At 49.0% G+C, this 19522-nt stretch overlaps 1 protein-coding gene across 3 annotated transcripts in view; it reads right to left on the minus strand.

The window, feature by feature from the left end:
• The window catches only part of PSME4 (proteasome activator subunit 4), a 3386216-nt gene that overhangs the window by 1358353 nt on the left and 2008341 nt on the right, over positions 1-19522 (minus strand). For all 3 annotated transcript variants that reach the window (XM_069608231.1, XM_069608232.1, XM_069608230.1), the window contains one exon: positions 13494-13627. In XM_069608231.1, the coding sequence (XP_069464332.1) occupies positions 13494-13627 (134 nt within the window). The remainder of the gene's footprint in view (positions 1-13493; positions 13628-19522) is intronic.

Consider the following 19522-nt stretch of genomic DNA (forward strand, 5'->3'; position numbering starts at 1 on the left):
GTTGCCTTTGACAACAGAACCTTCTGGAGAGGGTTGTCAGCCTTAGCCCTGAAAAGGTTGTTGCCCTTAAATGGCATGTTCAACAATTTGGACATAGGTCACAAATCCTGACATCCTTCGCTAGGAGTGGTACCTGACCACCGTGCTGGTGGCCAGGGCCTTATCCACACAATCCGCTGTGTCCAGTCCAGATTGCAGCATTTGGCGTGTTGCCTCCTTGCCATCCAAAACCAGGGCCTGTAATCTGTCCCTCATTTCTCCTTTAGGGATGTGTTCGGCTGCAATGGAAAAGTATGCCATGGCGCGTGAGGTATTCACGGCATGCAGAGCCAGAATGCTTCACATGAAACCTTCTTGCCCCATGCATTTAACACTTACTCTCCCTGTCAGTTGGAAGGGATGGGAAGGTAGATGTTTTAGGTTCGCCGTGGCGGCCTGGACCACTAAGCTCTCAGGTGAAGCACAGGAGGAGAGAAAAGCCAGGTCTGAAGGGGCAGTGTTTCTTTGCCATGTCTCTGTTCACAGCCTGAACAGAGGCAGGCTTCTCCCACGCTCCAGCACAGGCGCTTCCACTGCCACATTGGAGGGGTTTTGGGCACCTTGTCCAGAATGTCAGAGCTCATATTGCACCCTGGATCTGGATAGAGCGGACCATCCCAAAGTTCTGTCCATCTTTGCCATCAAGTGCTCGAATGCGGCTTTGAACTTTCCACGGGTGGGAGCTGGTGAGGAATCCATTTCCTTTTTTAAAATTTTTATTACAGTTTGTTACCAACTTATTATTTATTTTTTTTAAAAGGAAAACAAAAACGTGTTGTCTTATTTTCATCACGTTAATCAATTTAGGTCTTTGATCCATCACATCGGCAATTTGTTTGGTGATCAACTTCAAGTTTTTTTTAGTTCAGCAGCATCTTATTCGGTATGCAGTGATAAAATTGCAGCAAAAATGTTGCCTATACAAAAAAAAAAAAATAATTAATAAAATAAAAATCGCTGCAAAAATGCTGTGGTTTGACCCAGTAAAGGTGTGCCCCATCATACCATTTAAGGGGAGTGGGGGTTGTGGGTGTGGCCCCCGCGGCCCTTAAATGGTATAATGGGTCCGGGGGTTGCTGGAGTGTCCCCCGCATCCTTAACATGGATTGCGGCGCAAAAACCACAGCATTTTTGCCGCAATATTTTGTAACCACAGCAATTTTTGCCGCGATTTTAACACATGGAACCTCTTATTCACTTGTTCCAGTTAGAACGTTAGAGAAAATGTCCTTCTGACATCAGCACCCACCATTCCTCTACACATAAAGACAGTCTTTTTGCAATTTCTGGGTCAAGATGCTTTGTTCTCAATCCTACTCAAAATAGGATCAAATGTTTGAAAGTTTCAATGGCGTTAGTGCAGAATCTGCATCTACGATCCAGGGGTGAATTCTTTTTTCTTAATCCTTGTCTTTCTTTAGTTTCAAAGAGATTTAGCCAGAACTTCATGTAGATTGATCTATGGTGTTTGCTGGGAATCTTTTCCAAATAGTTTGATAGCTTATTATAAGTCTTAGATTCCGGAGCAGCATGTTGCATGTGTCTGTGTTGTGCTCTCTGCTCCAAAGTTTCCACCCAGTCTTGCTGCCACAGTTTCTTTTTCTCTGAATTCGGATTAACTTGAAGAGCGTTGTTATCTGTATTCAGCTGCGTTAAGATATCTTCGCATCGTTCTGCCCACTTGCACAATATTGTTTCCTTCTTGCCGCTTTCTGACATGTTCAGTATGTTAAATTGCGGCGGACCTTCTGCGTCAATCATTTTCGACAGAGTGCCAGCATGTTCCAAGTTACTCTCGCATTTATTGATCCGAGACCCAACTCATACCTAATACAAGCGGTTGGGATTCCTTTCGGCAGATATAGAATTTTCCGCCAAAACACATTGTGACAAGCAGCTCATGTCAAATACAAACATCCCAGTGCGGCTTTGGCTCCATGAATCAGAGCTGGCACTACCTTTGCTTTATAGAATTCAACTACAGGTTTCAATGTGAACGTGCCTAATTTTTTGTTTAACATGGCACCTTGCGCAGCTAGCTACATTTCGCCTTGATCTTCTGTACCCACTGTTCATCATTGATGTTAGTATTGATTAACATGCCTAGATATTGGCCAACAGCGTGATGAGGAAGACGTAGGTCTCCGTCGCTCACGCAACCGCTGCAGTAATCCTGTCAAAACCGCCTGTTGCCACCAACTACGGGGTGTAAAAATAACCCCTACTTACAGCGGACATCATCGTGTCCATCTGGACGCTGGACCGCTGGACGGAAGAAATCGCCTGCTGAGTGCGAAGCAAAGCCCTGGAGAAGTTTGGCGCAAGGCCGACTGGGGTGCTCCCAAGATGGCCGCCTAGGTGCAGCAACGGTCTGGATCGGTGCTGTCCCGACCCTTGCTGGGTCCCCTCTGAATCCTGCACGGAGGAGCGTTTCTTCTCCCCGAGGGCTGCTCCGACCGGCCGCTGGCCCGCGACCCAGAGCTAAGGAGTGAGCGAGAGGAGTCGTGTGACTCGGAGCGGCCATCACCTTGCAAGCGGGATCCCGCACTGGCCTTGATCGGCACGGGAGAGAATGAGGTGAACACCCCCGCCCCTTTCCTCTGCCAGAGACACGAGCAGCCCTCGCCAAAGGGCCTCACCACGACCAACGGAGGAGCCAGAGCTGGCCCGGGCTTCAGGCGTCATCCGGAGAAGGCACCCTCCGGGGTCTGGGGCACTGATAGTCACAGCACCTACCCCCTTCTGAAGGAAGTAAAGGGGCCACAACACCCTCATCACCTGCTCCGCAACCGGCTCTCGGACAATTGCGATCACAGCAAACATCCAATGGAGGGGATCTTTATAGCCTTCTAATACACAAAGAGTGGACTGAGGGACAGTGAATCGCAGGGCGGGCCCTGGTGGCGCCGAGGGTGGGTCAGTGGGCACATGCCCAGGCCCCAGCGGAAACACGGTTCGCTGCACACAACACGGCAATTAGCCTAAAGCTCCAGAATTTCAAACCGTCCCCTGCGGACCGCAGCAACCTAAATTCGCAGTGATGTGTAACGCCACTGTATAACCGGCGGACTCTGCCCCCCGACCACACCACCTGAAGTCCGGCGGTGGCGCACGTACGCAACGAGGCCCTAACCGCACGAGCTGGGCGGTGCACTCAATTGCGCCTCGGACCGGAGTACGCCTAGGTGCCCAGTTACGGCGGGCATAACCCACGGGCGACGCACTGATCCCTTTGGACAAATCTGGCAATTCTAAGATTGATGGAAGCAGGAGTAACTAGTAATTAAAAGGGCAGTTTTCCCGGTCTACCAGTACGCAGCTGTGTGGTGGGATCGACCCAGCCTGCACCCTCTGAGATCCCAACAGGAATACAGCTACAAAACCACGGCTGCCAGGCCGGGCAGCGACCATGGGCAAAGAAAAGACGAGGAAGCCCACTATGCAGAACAGGATTGAGCAATACACTATCCCTTCATCACAGATGGCGGATCCTCCACGGCAACACTTTCGATGACACGGACACTGAACACACACTTTCTCTCAAGGACGTTATGGCCGCCATTGCGGACTCCCGCACATCCATGGAGCAAAAGATAGACCGAATAAGCCTAGATGTCTCCCTCCTCAGACACGATCTACAGAAATTGTCCGCACGCACTGGGGAAGCAGAGCAGCGCATTTCAACTACGGAGGACGGCCTCCGCAACTCCACAGAGTCTCGGCTACACTCAAGACCCTGGAAGTCAGGGTAGAGGAGAGCGAAGGAAGGTCCAGGCGGAACAACGTCCGCATTCTTGGTATCCCTGAGAAAGAAGAGGGACCCTGCATGGAACTCTTCCTTGAACAACTACTAACAGATCTATTCGACCTACAGTCTTTCTCGAAATTCTTCTCCATTGAGAGGGCACACGTATGCCTGCAGGCAGGCCAACGTCCGGCACCCCTCCACGCACTGTAATATCGAGATTTCTGAACTATCGGGATGCCCTGCTACAGCTCGCCAGAACCAAAAGGCACGATAACCTTTAATGGGTCCAGACTGGCCTTCTTTCCCGACTACACAAAGGAGGTACAGAAGGCGAGGCAATCCTTTGGGAAGCTCAAAAGGCAACTGCAGTCACTTATGGGCAGCTCTTTCACACCCAACTACAAATATACCATAAAGGGACAACGGTCCACTTTGATAATCCCAGTGAGGCATGGCGCTGGGCGGAACAGCACATCGAGGGGGACTGGTCCACACCCCAAGGCAACAGGAATGGAAACCCCAGGTCGCCATCGGACCGTCGCCGCAGGCCGGACAAACCACCGCTAGCGGACCCACCAATGAATGGGGGGGGATACAAACTCCCGCCTTGACTCTTGTCCTGGGATCAGCCTCCTGGTTGGCGTGCAACCCTCTTATGGATGATACTACAGCTGGGCCTTGTGGGGCCACCAAAAGCGGCTCATATACATAAAATGCGGTAAGCGGGAGGTTGCTACACTTCCATCGGGGCTTTTTAGGGGGAAGGAAGCACAACAAACCCCCTACCCACCACCTCAAGTTCTTCTAGTTGAACTTTAACAGGGGTTGTTAACGCTGACGCTCTACCTCTTGATTGTCAGCAATGTTTGGGCGACAGGTACTTTGCGTTGGGGAGGAGTATAGTGCGGGTGTGGGAGGGGTTTATTGGGAAGAATGTATGAGTTACCCCAGGTTCAGCCTTCCCCGGTATTTACCAAGGGATGGTTTGGCTCCTGGCCAGTTGGGACCACACCACACACAAGCAGCACCTCAAATGCCAATCCTTGTATATCTTGCACCATACCGCCACGCACCGCGCGCACCGCCTGCCCGCCCCTCCACCAGCCCTGTTAGACGCCAGCTGACCAATCTCACCCGTCCATGACCACACGCCCCAAATCCCTTAGGGTCCACACCTGGAATGTGAACGGGCTGGGCTCCACGATTAAAAGGCGCCTGGTTAAGCAACTACTCTCCAGGCACTCTCCCGATGTAGCCCTGCTTACTGAAACTCACCTTGCTGGGACACAATGCACATTTTTTCTTCGAGCTAACTATAGGACCGCTTGCCCTGCGGGATACTCCATGGGGTCCAGAGGCACTCTTCTTCTCACACACAAACCTGTCCCGTTTGCCTTGCAGGTACTAGAAACAAGACCCTCGGGGACGATTCGTAAAGGCACTGGGGACACTTTGTGGGGAAACATTTGGATTAGTCTCGATCTACTCCCCACTTGGACTGGGGCAGGAACTACTCGATGACCTGACCAACCTTATGGGCAAACATCAGCCTGATAAGTGGTTCCTAGGTGGCAACTTTAACGATGTCATGTGTAACACCTTAGACCGCTCCCACCTTAGACAACGCAATCCGCACCTCCCCACGAAGCTGTCCAACTTTGTGTTTGCCCTGGGTCTCTGTGATGTATGGCGGGAACTGCACCCGGGGACCAGGGGTTACTCGTTTCACTCCGGGGCACACGCCTCCCTTTCCAGGCTTGATTACCTATTCGTACCCCACACAGATCTCATTAGAATGCTCTCGGCAGACCTGCTCCCCTGGGGAATCTTGGATCACTCACCCCTGTTGGTGGAGTCGCGACTGCAGGGACTGAACCCTCCCCCCTAGAACGTGGCGGCTGAACACCTATTATCTGGGCCTCCCGGAACTAGTTGAGCCCCTCACGGAAGTCTCAACTGAATACTTTGAGATTAATGATACCAGCGATAACGACCCAATAGTGTTATGGGAGGCCTACAAGACCGTGCTGCGGGGGGAAATAATCTCCTGGACGGCGAATAGGAGGAGGGAGAGGCTCCAGAAGATAACTGAGGCGGAAACGGAGGTAACTCGCCGAGAAAACAAACACTCTTAATCCTACCCCACAGACCCACATGTCCCTTAAACGAGCCACTGAATACCTCCGAAACCTTATGTTTGATAACGCCAAACAGGCCCACTGGGAAACCAAATCTAGGGTATACAAGCTGGGGGATAAAGCGGGTAAAATACTGGCGTGGCTAGAGAAGAGAGATGAGGGGCAGCGCTGTGTCCGGGAGATCATCACGCCGCAGGGTGAGACATGCCGGTCGGACGCTGAGATAGCGGAGGCCTTTGCCCAATTTTATGCTACACCATACCAAGCCCCAACTCTACCCCTGGATCCGTCCCTCCTGGACGGTGTGGAAATCCCCACTCTGTCGATTCAACAAAGGGAGATGCTGGACGCCGAGCTTTCAGAGTCTGAAATATTAGAAGCCCTTGAACAACTGCAGCCGGGAAAAACCCCAGGCCCGAGCGGGTTCCCGGTTGAAACCTGGCAGAAACTAGGGGGTAACAACACAGCGCCTCCCCTGCATCACATTTTGTTGGCCGCCCGGGACAGGGGTTCCCTCCCAGATGATTTGTGCAGAGCGACCATAGTGGTTATCCCCAAACCTGACAAGCCCCAGGAGCAATGTGCCTCCTATAGGCCAATCTCGCTTATCGACGGAGAAGCCAAAGTCCTGGCCAAACTCTTAGCCAACCGGCTCCAACTGGCAGCGGACACGCTGATACACCCGGATCAGTGTGGCTTTATGCCGCACAAATCCACCCGAATGAACTTGCGTCAACTCCACCTGGCGCTCGAGCGGGCCCATATCCTCGATGCCCCGCTCGCCCTGTTGGCAATAGACTTTGAAAAGACATTTGATTCAATCCGATGGGACAGCCTCTGGGAAATCATGATCCGTATGGGGTTCGGAGAGAGCTTTCTAGGGTGGGTTAATCTGTTATATACTAACATTCAAGCAGAAGTTAAGGTGAATGGGTGGACCTCCCGATCCTTCCCCCTGGGCAGAGGCACGCGACAGGGGTGCCCCCTCTCCCCCCTCCTCTTCGCCCTTGCGATTGAACCACTAGCACTGTGGCTTCGCCAAAGCGGGGCGTGGGCGGGATTCAGATGGCCCGAGGGACACGAGGACCATGTCTCTCTCTCTATGCTGATGACCTCTTGCTATACCAGGCCGAACCGGCCGGAGCTGCCCCACAGTAACCCAGATGCTCATCACCTACAGAGAATTTAGCGGGCTAAGAATTAACTGGAGGAAATCGGTACTTTTCCCGGTGAAAGGGGGTGAGCGGGTCGACTCCACGAGATGTCCGTACCGGTTTGATACACAGGGTTTTAAATACCTGGGATTATGGATAACATCTGATCTAACAAAATACATAATGCACAACCTCCAACTGATTGTAGACAGGTTCGCTAGGGACGTCCGTCACTGGAAGCTTCTCCCTCTGACCCTCATGGGGCGTGATGCACTCTTCAAAATGATGTCACTTCCAAGATTCTTATATGTCCTGCAGAACGCCCCACTCATGATCCCCACCTCTGAATTCACCCGCACTGAAACCCTTCTTAGGGAACTCATATGGGGGGGGGAGGTCAGTCACGCGTGGCATTAAGCACTCTGCAGAGGTCGGTCTGGGAGGGAGGGATTGGTGTTCCCCGCCTTCATACCTACTACTGGGCCTCACAACTAGCGGTAGTTAATGATCTGCTTCATGGGGATAGAGCACTACCTCACATCTGGGCTGACGTGGAACCTATGCAGGGCACAGACCCTTTGCAGATACTATACCAGTCCCCGAGGAGACCGCCCCTGCCCACAATCGAGGCTCACGTCACCACCATCTGGAGACAGGCACATGTGTTCGTTGGGTGGGGAAATAAAATAACTGCAGCGCAACCTCTATGGCGAAACAGTAATCTGGCCGCGATGGGTGAGGGCGGGAATCCTGAAGGTTGGAGATATCCTCAAAGATGGGAAATTTACCTCATTTGAGGACATACAGTGCAAATTCCAACTGCCCACAACGGAACAATATCATTTTATGCGGCTGACCCATGCCCTGCGGACCTATATACCTTTAGAAGGCATGGTCCCCGACTATACACCGATAGAACGCAATATGATCCCCGCGCACATCCCTAGTAAATGCACATCTATTCTATACAACGCCATCACACCCTTCGGTACCCCCGAGTTATCGAGACTAAAAACCAGGTGGGAAAGAGATGTGGGGGAGATAGACCCAGAGGATTGGATCCAGGTCCTAATGCATCCGCGAGAGGTGGCCATCTCCTCTAGGCTCAGACTTGTACAGCTCAAAATCCTCCATAGAGTATACTACCCTCGAACTGCATTATATGGTTGGAAGAGGGCAACAAATCCGAATTGTCTCCGCTGTGGGGAGGAGGAGGGCACCTTCTACCATATCCTGTGGTCATGCCCCCGGATCCGCACCTGCTGGAATGCCTGTTGCATGGAACTGTCCAGGGCACTCACCTGCTCCATTGAGCTTGATCGAAAGTTCTAATTCTGGGCGTACCTGGCGTATCTGACTCTAACAAATGGGAAAAACTGTTATTGAACACTGCAGCGGCCCTGATGAAGTGCAACACTGCGCAAAAATGGGGTCTGCCCGACCCCCCGACACTCGAACAATGGATACTTGACATGGACTCATGTGCCATGATGGAGCACCGGGTTTATGGCGCACGGGGATGCCCGGCCAAGGAATCCAAGATATGGGGGAAATGGGAAGAGACTGGACCTTGACAACCTGACTCAATGGCGATTACAGTGGAAGTGGATGGTTGGGGGAACCGAGGGAGGGCGGGCCATGGTGGATTGTGTTACTGAAAACACTATGTGAACTTGCAATTGAAGGTGCTGGATTGCAGTGCTTCTAAACGTTTAATTTTGTGTACTTTACCTTATGGGTGTTCTGTTACCACCCTCTTGCCTTGTGGTTGTTTTGTTTATGTCATAAAATACAATAAAATGTTTTATCCAAAAAAAACAACATGCCCAGATATTGAGTCTGGTTAACACATTTTAAGGTTTCCTTCCAGAGCTTCCACTGATGTTTTTTACTCGCCCCTTTTCTTCCTTTGAGGTTCTGCAGAATTAGAATTTCAGATTTAGCAGGGTTTATCTTTAGGCCATTTGAATCAACATATTATTCCAGGGCAGTTTTCATTGGGGTTACGTCCAGAAGAGTGGTACATATTCCTGGGGAACCGCAGTGCCCACGGCACTGCAACGCCCGAAGGCGGGGCCTGTGGGCACTGAGTTATCATGGCTTCCTTTTGGGACAGGCCCAAACACAGGTCCCTTGAGGGTGCCTTGCCGGTGGCAACAGAAGCTATGGGCCCTTGTGTCACCCTAGCCGAAGTAGAGCATGCCGGTGCCTGCGCAATAGGTGGCGAGGCCTGACCTGTCGGCACCTGGGCGAAGGTTTATAGCATTTCAGGCGGAAGTTCTCCCATTCCTCCAGAGTGTAGAATTGCGTTGGAAAAGGTACCTCTTAGCTGCTCAAGCGAACCACTGGAGCGGTGGCTCTTCTTATTCGAAGACGACTAATGCTGGTGTGAGGATCCACTGAAGAGAGCAGGACCTCTTCCGATCCTTCCTTTGCTTCCCCTTTTCCTTGCGTGGAGCCACCCAATCTTTGGAGCACCGATCTGCGCCCTGTGACCTCGACCGAGATACCTCACCCGTTGCCTTGTGGACAAAGTTCGCCTCCCTTTTCCCTAGGGGGTTCGGCCAGACTGTCACAACCCGCAGTCCTGGGTGTCATGGTCCTCGACAAAGCTTTACAGGCAGATCCGGTGCATATTCGACACTGACATGAGGCATGGCGTTGTTAGAAAAACAATTTAAGCTCAACAAGCGTGTTCAGATTAGCGAACAGTGTGTGTGGAAAAAAGTAACTGAAGTCATGGGGCGCAGCACCAATATATACTGGCCCTGACATCCTATCAGGCATGGTGCACTTAAGAGGCTTCAGATGCAGCAGGTGTGGAGCCGTGCTGTACCCCTGGAGAACAGGTGCACTGGGATAGGGATATCATAAAAGAGGAATCGGTGGGAGGAAAGAATCAATTAAAAGCGTTGGACCAGGGATTGTGATGGCTACAGTTGAGGCGGACGCACCTCCACTGGGGTGCACCCACACCCTGTAGGGACGATGCAGCCCTTGCTTGGCCAATGGTGCTTGTCGGTTGCCAGTGATAGGGTCGAAAACAAAAGGATCGAATGCCTTTTGATCGACAGTCAAAGGATCGAAAAAAGGGTCGAATTTCTTTTTTTTTTAAAACAAATTTTTTTGGGGGGGGGGGGGGGTCCCACACCCCGTTTTCTTTATTAAATACATTTATTTACCAACCCAACCTAAAATATATATATAAATAAATAAAATCGACCTTTTTTTTCCAATCCTTTTGCATTCGAGCAAAAGGTCATTCAATCCTTTTTTTCGATCGTTTGAGTGGACACCTGCTTGTCCTCTACCTCTTTTGGCAAAAGTGGTGAGGGGGCAGGGCTCTTAGTTCACTGCTGCTGGACTGCCAGCCCTAGCAATTTAGCGGTAGCCTTAGAGGCCTGGAAGGTCTGCAAGGTCTCATCGGCTGTTAGGCAGAATCCTGTGCAGTGCCCTTAGGGACCACTACACATAATTAAGACTACAAGTGGTTATACAAGTTCAACATTGGTACAAGCCTGTACTACACTGTTAAAGTGGTAGCAGTAGCGGAGCAGCCAGACTTATCTCAAGAGCAAATGAGCAGTAGTAGAGATTACACAAAGGACCACAATTACTGTGTCTCAAGCAAACACTGACTCAAGGTTTTAGGTTGAAAAGTAAAAGTACATTTATTTCTAAACCATCTGTTGGTAAAACACTTCACTTCTATTAAATTAAAACCACACGAAAAATACACTACACACAACCAATTCTCTTGGCACTGAAAAACTGAAGGTAACTACCCTATGTTTTAACGGACCGGTGTGAAAAAAAAGACGTAACCGGGAATACATATGCAATCACTTTTTGACAGTAATGACAGTTCGGTCTTACAAAAGATAAACGTATTCGCTGAAAGAAATGTTACCGGGGCAAAAACACAATTAGCACCTGAGTTAACCAAAGAGAGTTGGGGGCAAAAATCATAGGCAATACTTTTGTCAAGGCAGACAGAATCAGAGAACACTTACTGACAAGGAAAACAAAAGTCAATAGGCCGCAGCCAGTGTCAAGTGGAACGAGGTTCCTGTTGTCGAGGATCACACAGTCAGACAGTTCAAGATTCAACGTTGCCAGGAGTACTTGGATATTGTCAACAGAGGAAGCAAAAGTTATAAGAAGGAGGGAAGACAGGGCAAGCCTTGGATGAGGAGAAAAAGGATTCACCCTAGTTCCTCGAAACTGCACACAGTACCTTATTCAATGAAGAAACTGGTGCCACGGCAGTTGTTCCTGGTAGTTTCCTGCAGACCCACGGTTCGAGGAACTTCAGTCGTGGAGACAAGGAGGACGTCGTCTGGAGGGGTCTGCACTACTCAGGGATGAGGCCAGCAGCAGCGACGGCGGATAAAAGGTGCAATCCTTTAAAACAGGAGATGCTTTTCAGATGGCTATCCCGACCACTACAGCAGTGTGCAGCGATTTCGACCACGAAGAGAATCCTCTAGCTGTGGAAGATGAGCTGGTTGACCCAACCAAGCTCAAGGGAAGGCGACTGTGGGCTGGATATTCTCTGGTCGTTGAAGGGTAGATCACTCAGGAGTGCAGCATGGCTTCACCGGGACGGGATAGTTGCAACAGCCGCCTTCTTCTCCGCTTCTCTTCGGTTCCTTGTAGTTCCAGTGCGACTCTGACTTCTAGCCCAAGAGTCCTGCCTTTTATGCGAAAATCCCCCATTCACACAACCTGGCTGTCAAACATGCAGCAGGGGGGTTGTCCGGCCCGGACAAACACCTCAGCCAATCATGGCAAAGTGCAACTTGGGTTTCCTAGGATACCCTGTGCAGGGGGTGACTGCACCCCTCCCTCACATTCAGCCACGTAGATACCTAGGTGCCAGGAGGAGGGCTTCTGGGCAGAAGCCCGCCAAAAGACGGTGAACAAAGGAGGCAAACCTGGTTTGCCGCGCAAAGTAAAACACAAGAAGGACTTGAACAAAAAGAAATGGCGAATAAACCCGACCAGAGCCAAACTATAACGTATTTGGTCAAGCGGGTTTATGTTCGAGGCTAATATAATAGCCTAAAACAATACCCCACTTATATAGTATAATCACGGTAGACAAGTTAGGGTAGATACTACTGCCACTAGCCAAGTCTAATTGTTAAAAGACCAAAACAAAGCTCAGAGAGGCACAGACAAAAAGGGATAGGCATTTACCCTTCCCAGTACTCCATGTAATACGGGGTGTACTGGGTCTGTAGTTTAAAGTGTCTATGTAAAGTTAATGGCAACTTTACCTGTTTCTGGGGTACAGTAGTCAGCCCCAGAAAAGGAGTCATTGGGGAGTCTTAGAGACAACCCTGTGTTACTGCACTGAAGGTGCTGGGTAACACACACAACAAGTTGGGCCCATGGAGGGGTGTGCTCCAGAGCTCAAGATCACACAACAAGTAAAAATAAACATGGCAAAACACTTGTAAGGAAAAGGGGAAAAGGCTCACACTCTTACCAAGCAGAAAAAGTAAACTCCAGAAATCCAGCAAAGCTGCTGGGGGACTCACTAGGTGAGGGAAATTAGCCATAGAATGAGAATTCTCCCTAACATCGGCCTTGGTGGAAAATAAGTTAATGCCGTCAAATGTCATATCCAGAAGTTGTGCTTGAACATCAGTAGCAAATCCGGACGTCTTCTGCCAAGAAAATCTGTGGAAGACCGTGCTCGTGGCCATCGTTCTTGCTACACAGTCTGCAGTATCCAGACCAGACTGCAGTATTTGATGAGAGGCATTGACACACTGGAGACCAATGCGGCCAGTCTCTTGCTCTCCCTTACGGGGATGGGGGGCCCAGAGATGGGAAAGAGGTGATTTTAAGATTTACTGTAGTGCTCTGGACCACCAAGTATGCCAGGGAAGCATTGACAGAAAAGAACATGGGGTCTGAGGGTGCCGGCCTGTGCTTTCTTTTGCCATATTGCGGCCACTGTGAGAACTGAAGCTGGTTTGGCACATAGTTCCAGCATTGGCCTCTCTACGGCCTGATTGAAAGGCACTCCCTTCTCCTTTTTAGGACCCTCGTCCAAGATGTCAGCCAATTCATACGGTACCTTCAGGCGTGAAAGAGCAGACAGCCCTAAGGTGTCAAATACCTTCACCATGAGACACTAAAAGTAGCATGGGGCATGCCTGGGGTGGCAGCAGGGAGCAAGTCCAGCTCTGGAGAGGTATCCAGGTCACTTGCCTCTTCCAAGTCAGCTGCAAGTTCCACTAAGTCCCCTTGTATGCATGCATAAAGCACTCGCCAAAACCCCTTATAAAAATAAATGTGTTCCTTTCGAAAACAATAATATTAAGGAGCTTATGCAGGCTTCTAAATTTTAATGCAACATGTGACAAACTCATTTAATACTCTTAGATCTTGGTGACTTACTGCACAGAGTCTCTATTCTTTTCCTGTTGTCGTTTAATTCCTATGGTCGTTTCTTCTGAAGACAGTGTTGGCACGTCTGTCTGAACATTTGACATCTGGATTTGAGCAGCAATCTCAACACATGTATCAGGAATCTAAAAGAAGAAAAAAACACCACAAATTGCTCATGTGTGTACTTTTATGCTGAATCCCTCTACAAAAAGTGTAAGGCACCATGTCACTTAGATAACAGTAACAGATACTGGTTTTAAAGCTCTACAATTATAAAGGAAAAAAAGCAAACCCAAGACTTCATATCCCATCAAAGCTCACCCCCATACAATTCCATTGATTGAAAAATGACATATTTATGTTAATATGTCTCTAACTAATGCATTATTGTATGGTACTTCAAAATATAGCGTTTTCAACATGCTGATCAGTCATGGGCCAAATTCTGTCTCAGACTAAGCCTGTGTGGCACAGCTAAGGCTGCTTAAGCCAAGATCTCAACGAGGCCGACAAAGTGTATATAAGATTGGTGTCAAAGAAATCTACCAAAGAAAATCACAAACGCAAGACTTTGGGGAACTTTGGGTTGGGAGGGATAGCTGTAGACCCCCCCCATGTCATGTCCTCTTTTAGAGAAGACCTTTGTGGGCTGGACTTCTGACCAAAGGTCCCAGATCCAAATCTCTACCAGTCTCTTTACATTGATTCAGTTAGCCTTACTTCCTCTTCTCACAGAGGGTGTCTCAGTCTCTCCCCACCCTGGGGCAGTTCTCCTTGTCCCGCCTCATTCACTCTGGGGCATTCCTTTTCTCCATTCGCCCCTACTCTGGGGCGTTTCTCAGTCCCTTTCTGGGCTTTTCTCTTTCTCACTCTCCTTTATAGAATTCTCTCTGATTCTCCCCCTGTGGGGCATTTCTCTCTTCCAGTCCTCACTCCGGGGAGTTTTCAGTCCCCTCAGACACTGGGACTTTTCTCTTTCTTACTCCCCACTGCGGCCACTCGTTTGTCTCACACCCCACTTTGGGCGTTCCTCTTTATCATTCCCTTCTATAGGGTTCTCTCCTCTTTTCCCTACACTGGTGCATTTCTTCTTTCTGTTTCACCCGCAGACCGATCCCATTTAGCCACAGCGTAACAGATTGTCCAGAGCAGAGCTCCTCGGAAGCGCTGTGGGGTCAGGTTCGCTCTCTTCTCGTCGCCTAGTTGCTTATGCGAATTCTCGGCTCCACGTCGGCAGGTTGACTGTCTGTTCCTTCATTCTCACAGTCCCTCAGAGTTGCTTTGGTAAGCCGTTGTAAGGGAGAATTCTCTGAAAAGGCTAATTTCCCAACCCTAGTGAGTCCCCCAGCAGCTTTGCTGGATTTTTGGTTTTTTTTTTCTCCTGCTATGAGCGAGACTCTTCTTCTTCCACTCTTAGGTATGATTTGAGAATGTCCGTTGACTATGTAATGTGTTTTATGGTCTGTGGGGTCTTTTACTCCAAAGGGCTTCATGTGTTTTTGGTGTACGTGTTACACAGCACCCTCAGTGCAGTAACACAGGGGTGTCATAGTGACCCCCAAACATAGACTCCATACCCTGGGACCGACTGTCTCCCAGGGCATGTAAAGTCACCATAGTCTTAAATTGGGAACGGAACCAGTACAAACCATCATATTGTGGAAGTACTGGCAGGGGTAATTCGATTGCCCCTGGGTCTGTTTTCTAAGGGGGCACTGTCCAGTCCCTCCTTGTCGAGTTTCTGGCTGGTGGCAGTGGATGCCACGCAAAATATTCCACCGGAATATTTCCTATGGTATTTTCCCATTCATTTTAAACGCACCACTTTTTGGTGCAATGTTAAAGATACCGCTGGGTTATTTATTTAATATTTATTCCCTGGTTGGGTCTTTTTGCCAGGACTCGGTTTTAAAATGGCGTTTGTGTTTGCCTCTGAAACCCTAACCCAAGTCGAGCCCTTTGTTCCACTTTTGGCGGGCTTCAGCACAGAAGCCTCCAAAAGTGGTGCCACTCTGTCTGGGTCTACAGGATGGTTGGGAGGGGAGAATAGGCACCCTGGACTGAGTTGCCTTGACAACTCAAGTCACACTCTTGTGTGATTGGCCAGTGGTGAGCCGGCCGGCTCACCACTTAGCATGTTTGATTGACAGCTAGGCTGATGAATGGGGGTTTTCTGCATAAAAGCAGGGCTTTGGGGACTGGAACTTCAGAAGTCGCCACAGGACCTAAAGAATCTGAAGAGGGGAGAAGCTGAGCCATCTACGACGACGACACCACCGGTGGAGCCCTGCTGTACGAAACTCACCACTTTCCCCGACGACAGAGATGATCTTCTTCCAGGAGAGTCTTCTTCCGTTTGAGCTGGTGGGACCAACCAGTTCACCTTTTTCGCCTTCCTGGATCGTCTTGTGGTCGAATCGCCCGTGCCAAGCACCCCGGCGGCCGGATAGCCACGCTTCACCATCACCGTGAATAAAAGGGTAGTACCTTTTACCCGGGAAACTCCGCGGCGGGTTTCTTCCCTGGCTGTGCAACAACCTCCAGCTTTCCTCCACGTCGAGATCTTCTCTTCCGCTGGATGAAGCCCCGACTTGCACCCGCTGCCAGGAACAACTCCCCCTTCCCCCTGCTGGAGCTTTCTCACCATTTCAGGTACTGTGTCCTGCCTGGTCTCCCTTGCAACAGACTGTCCAAGGTGTCCCATAAATCTTTGACTCTCTATCCTGGGGTGACCTCGGACCTGTTAACATTACCTTTCTAACTTGATCCAACCTCTTTTTGACTTTCCTGCAAAGACTTTCAGTGCATTTCCACTGTGTGATCTTGGGCGCATTCCGTCTTGCTCTCTCCAAGAGTGGGCCTGGCCTATGAACTTTTTGCTCTACAGTAGATCCTGCCTTTCTTGACTTGCTGTAGTTTCTTAAAAGTGTTGGTACTGTGTGATTTTCCTATTCAGCCTTTTCTCTGCCTTTTTAAACAAATGATTGGAGTGCTATCTATGGTTACGCGCTCACCTCTGTTTTGCTAAATAAGTGGTGTCTTAAGCTAGACTTGTCAAATAATTAATTAGGGAGGTGTATATATTTCCAGTGACTGTGTTTGAACTTGCTTGACATATTAGTTCCAGTGTATTTTTCAAGTGTGTTTTTAAATAAATAATTATATACTTTTATACCAAAGCTCTGATCAGTGTTTGCTTGTGCTCCTGTATTTTTAGCCCTACTGTGTATACTCTATATACTGCCTAACTCTACTTGAGAGAAGTCTGACTTCTCAGCCACAGCTACCAGGTAAATTTGGGTGGTGCAGACTGCTACCAATTGGGTTTACTGCTAACACCTGTAGTCTTACACTTTTTGCAGTGGTCCCTAAGGGAACTGCACATGTTTCTGCCTAACAGCCGTTGACTGCCTCTTGCTGCACACCCTCCTGGTGCAGGTCTGTGTCATTAACGCCCACACAGGAATTCCGTCTTTCCCTCTAGCCACACCTCCCTTTATCTCCTTTGTGCGGTTAAACTCTGCAGGCCCTATGTGAAAGCCTCTTGTAATTTGATGTCCGAGGGAGCGTTTTCCAGGACGCTGGTTCATTCATTTCTCCTTAGTCTTCAGAAACCTAGTCAGCCATTACTAAAGGGTGTATGTTAAACACCAGAACGTAAATACCCTACGGAGGTGTTACGAAGGGGGGATGGTGATCTATATCCCTATCTGTCTCCTAAGGGGGGGGGAGCGTAATCTCTAGAGGGATCCACTTACCCTGTCCCCTAAGAGGTGTTAAGCATAGCTAGGCCACTTCCCTAGTCCCAAAGGGGGTGGTTCTCCCTTTGTGGAGAGGTGACAATCTCTTTGGATTCGTCACATTAACCATTACAATTTCGGTGGCTGGTCTGACAAGTCGTCGTTAGGGAGAATGCTCATAAATGGCTGATTTCCCTTACCTAATGAGTCCCTCAGCAGCTTTGCTGGATTTATAGGATTTATGTTTTTCACCTAGTAAGAGCGTGAACCTTTTTCCCACTCTTGCATGTGTTTTGCCATGTGTGTTTTTACCATTTTGTGTGTTCTTGGGCTCTGGAGCCTCACCTACTCCATGAGCACCACTTTTTGTGTGTGTTACACAGCACCTTCAGTGCAGTGACACAGGGTTGTCTTTGAGACTTCCCACTGACTCCATTTTTCTGGGGCTGACTACTGTCCCCCACAAAAAGGTAAAGTTGCCATTAACTTTATATAGTCACTTTAAACCACAGACCCAGTACACCCCATCTTACGTGGGGTATTGGCAAGGGTTAAACTCTTATCCCTTTTTGTCTGTGCCTCTTGGTGCATCGTTTCTCGTGTTTTTCTCTGCGCGCCAAACCGGGGATGATTCCTTTGTTCGCTGTCTTTTCGCGGGCTTCTGCACAATGAGGAACTGTAAGAAAAGGACCCCTACCACGACTGAACCTCCCGGTGAAGCCCTGCTGCAGGTCCGAATCTCTGAATCCGACGACAGAGAAGATCCTCCAGGAAACTTCTTCCCTTGAGCTGGTGGGACCAACCAGTTTGCCCAAACTACAAGCATGGGCCCCTCCTCTGGTCGAATTCGCTGTACAGAGTTACAGTGGGCCAGATAGCCAGGAAGGTCGACCCTGCTTGGGTTTTAAGGAGCGCACCTTTTATTCATTGTTTTGCTCTGCTGCTGGTTTCTTCCCTGGGTGGCGCAGGATCCTCCAGTCTTCCTACTTTGTGTCAGTCCGACAGTGGCTTCAGGAACCGTGAGCCTGCAGGAACCACCAGAAAGTCTGCCTCAGCTACAGCTCCCTCTCCGTTTTAAGGTACTGTGCAAATCCGGTTGTCCGTTTCCTTCAGCCGCGGTGAAAGTGTTTGAAATCCTTCTCCAACCCGAGGGCTTGTCCTCTTCTCTTTGAACTAACTTTTCTACCAACCCACCTCATCCGGAATCTGTGGCACGAACTTTACCGTAAACTACCCTGAACTGTGTGATCTTGAGAAAAAGACTTTTGACCCATTGACTTTGGCCCTAAGCCTTTTCTAGCTGATCTCCTCACTGTAGTCTCTCTTGTTCAATTGCCCCGATTACTTACCTATTGGTGTTGCCTAATTTCTAATAACTTTCTTTCCCTCCCTTTTAAATTGCTGGAGTGCCATTTTGCTCCCACTTCATTTTGTGAGCTTAACTTGTCTGGAATTTAAGGGAAGTGGTGTGGTGTATTTATGATTGTGATGTTTAACTTGCTTAGAATAGTGAAATGTTATACAACTGTTGAGTAAATAAATATATATTCTTTTACTTAGAAACCTTGAGTCAGTGTTTGCCTGAATCATAGTAATTGCAGTCCTTTGTGTAACTATTTGTACTGCTCACTTACTCTTGAGATAAGTCTGGCTGCTCCGCTACTGCTACCACTATATACTTGTACCAAAGGTGAAATTGTACTGTCACTTGTAGTCTTAATTGTGTGTAGTGTTCCCAAGGGGTAATGCATATAATTCTGCCTAACAGTAAATCAGCAACCAACTTGTAGTAGGTGCACGCACATGAGATTCTGCTTATAAAGATTTAAACATATTTTAAATATATTGCACTAATAAAAATATAAACAAATGGTATCTGTTTTGAAGCATGGTTGTATAAATCTGTGTTTGAAATACTGACAGTTACTAAACATTCTGTACTTTTAGTCATACCATTGGGACATACTCCCTTAGGATGTACTGGAGCATTTGCCCTAGAACTTGAAGAGCTCAGTGCTAAGCTCAGAACTTAGACAGTGGGGGCAATGCCCACTATGAGGCTCCAACCCCTCTTTTCCCTTTCAGCTCCCATCAGGTTGGTCTACTTTATTTACCCATGATATGGAGAAATTACTTACGGGTAATTGTCTTTCTATGGATTCTTTCTCTGCAGATTCCTCATTTGATAGATATCCCCTCCAGCATTAGCTGCTCAGCAAAGTTTTTAGCATAGGTTGTAGTGCGGCTCTGTGTCATCCGTTGACTCTGTCATATCTCTCCTGCACCAGTCCTCGACTC

Source organism: Ambystoma mexicanum, chromosome 4q, assembly GCF_040938575.1.
Source record: "Ambystoma mexicanum isolate Mex_15411 chromosome 4q, UKY_AmexF1_1, whole genome shotgun sequence".
NCBI lineage: Eukaryota > Metazoa > Chordata > Amphibia > Caudata > Ambystomatidae > Ambystoma > Ambystoma mexicanum.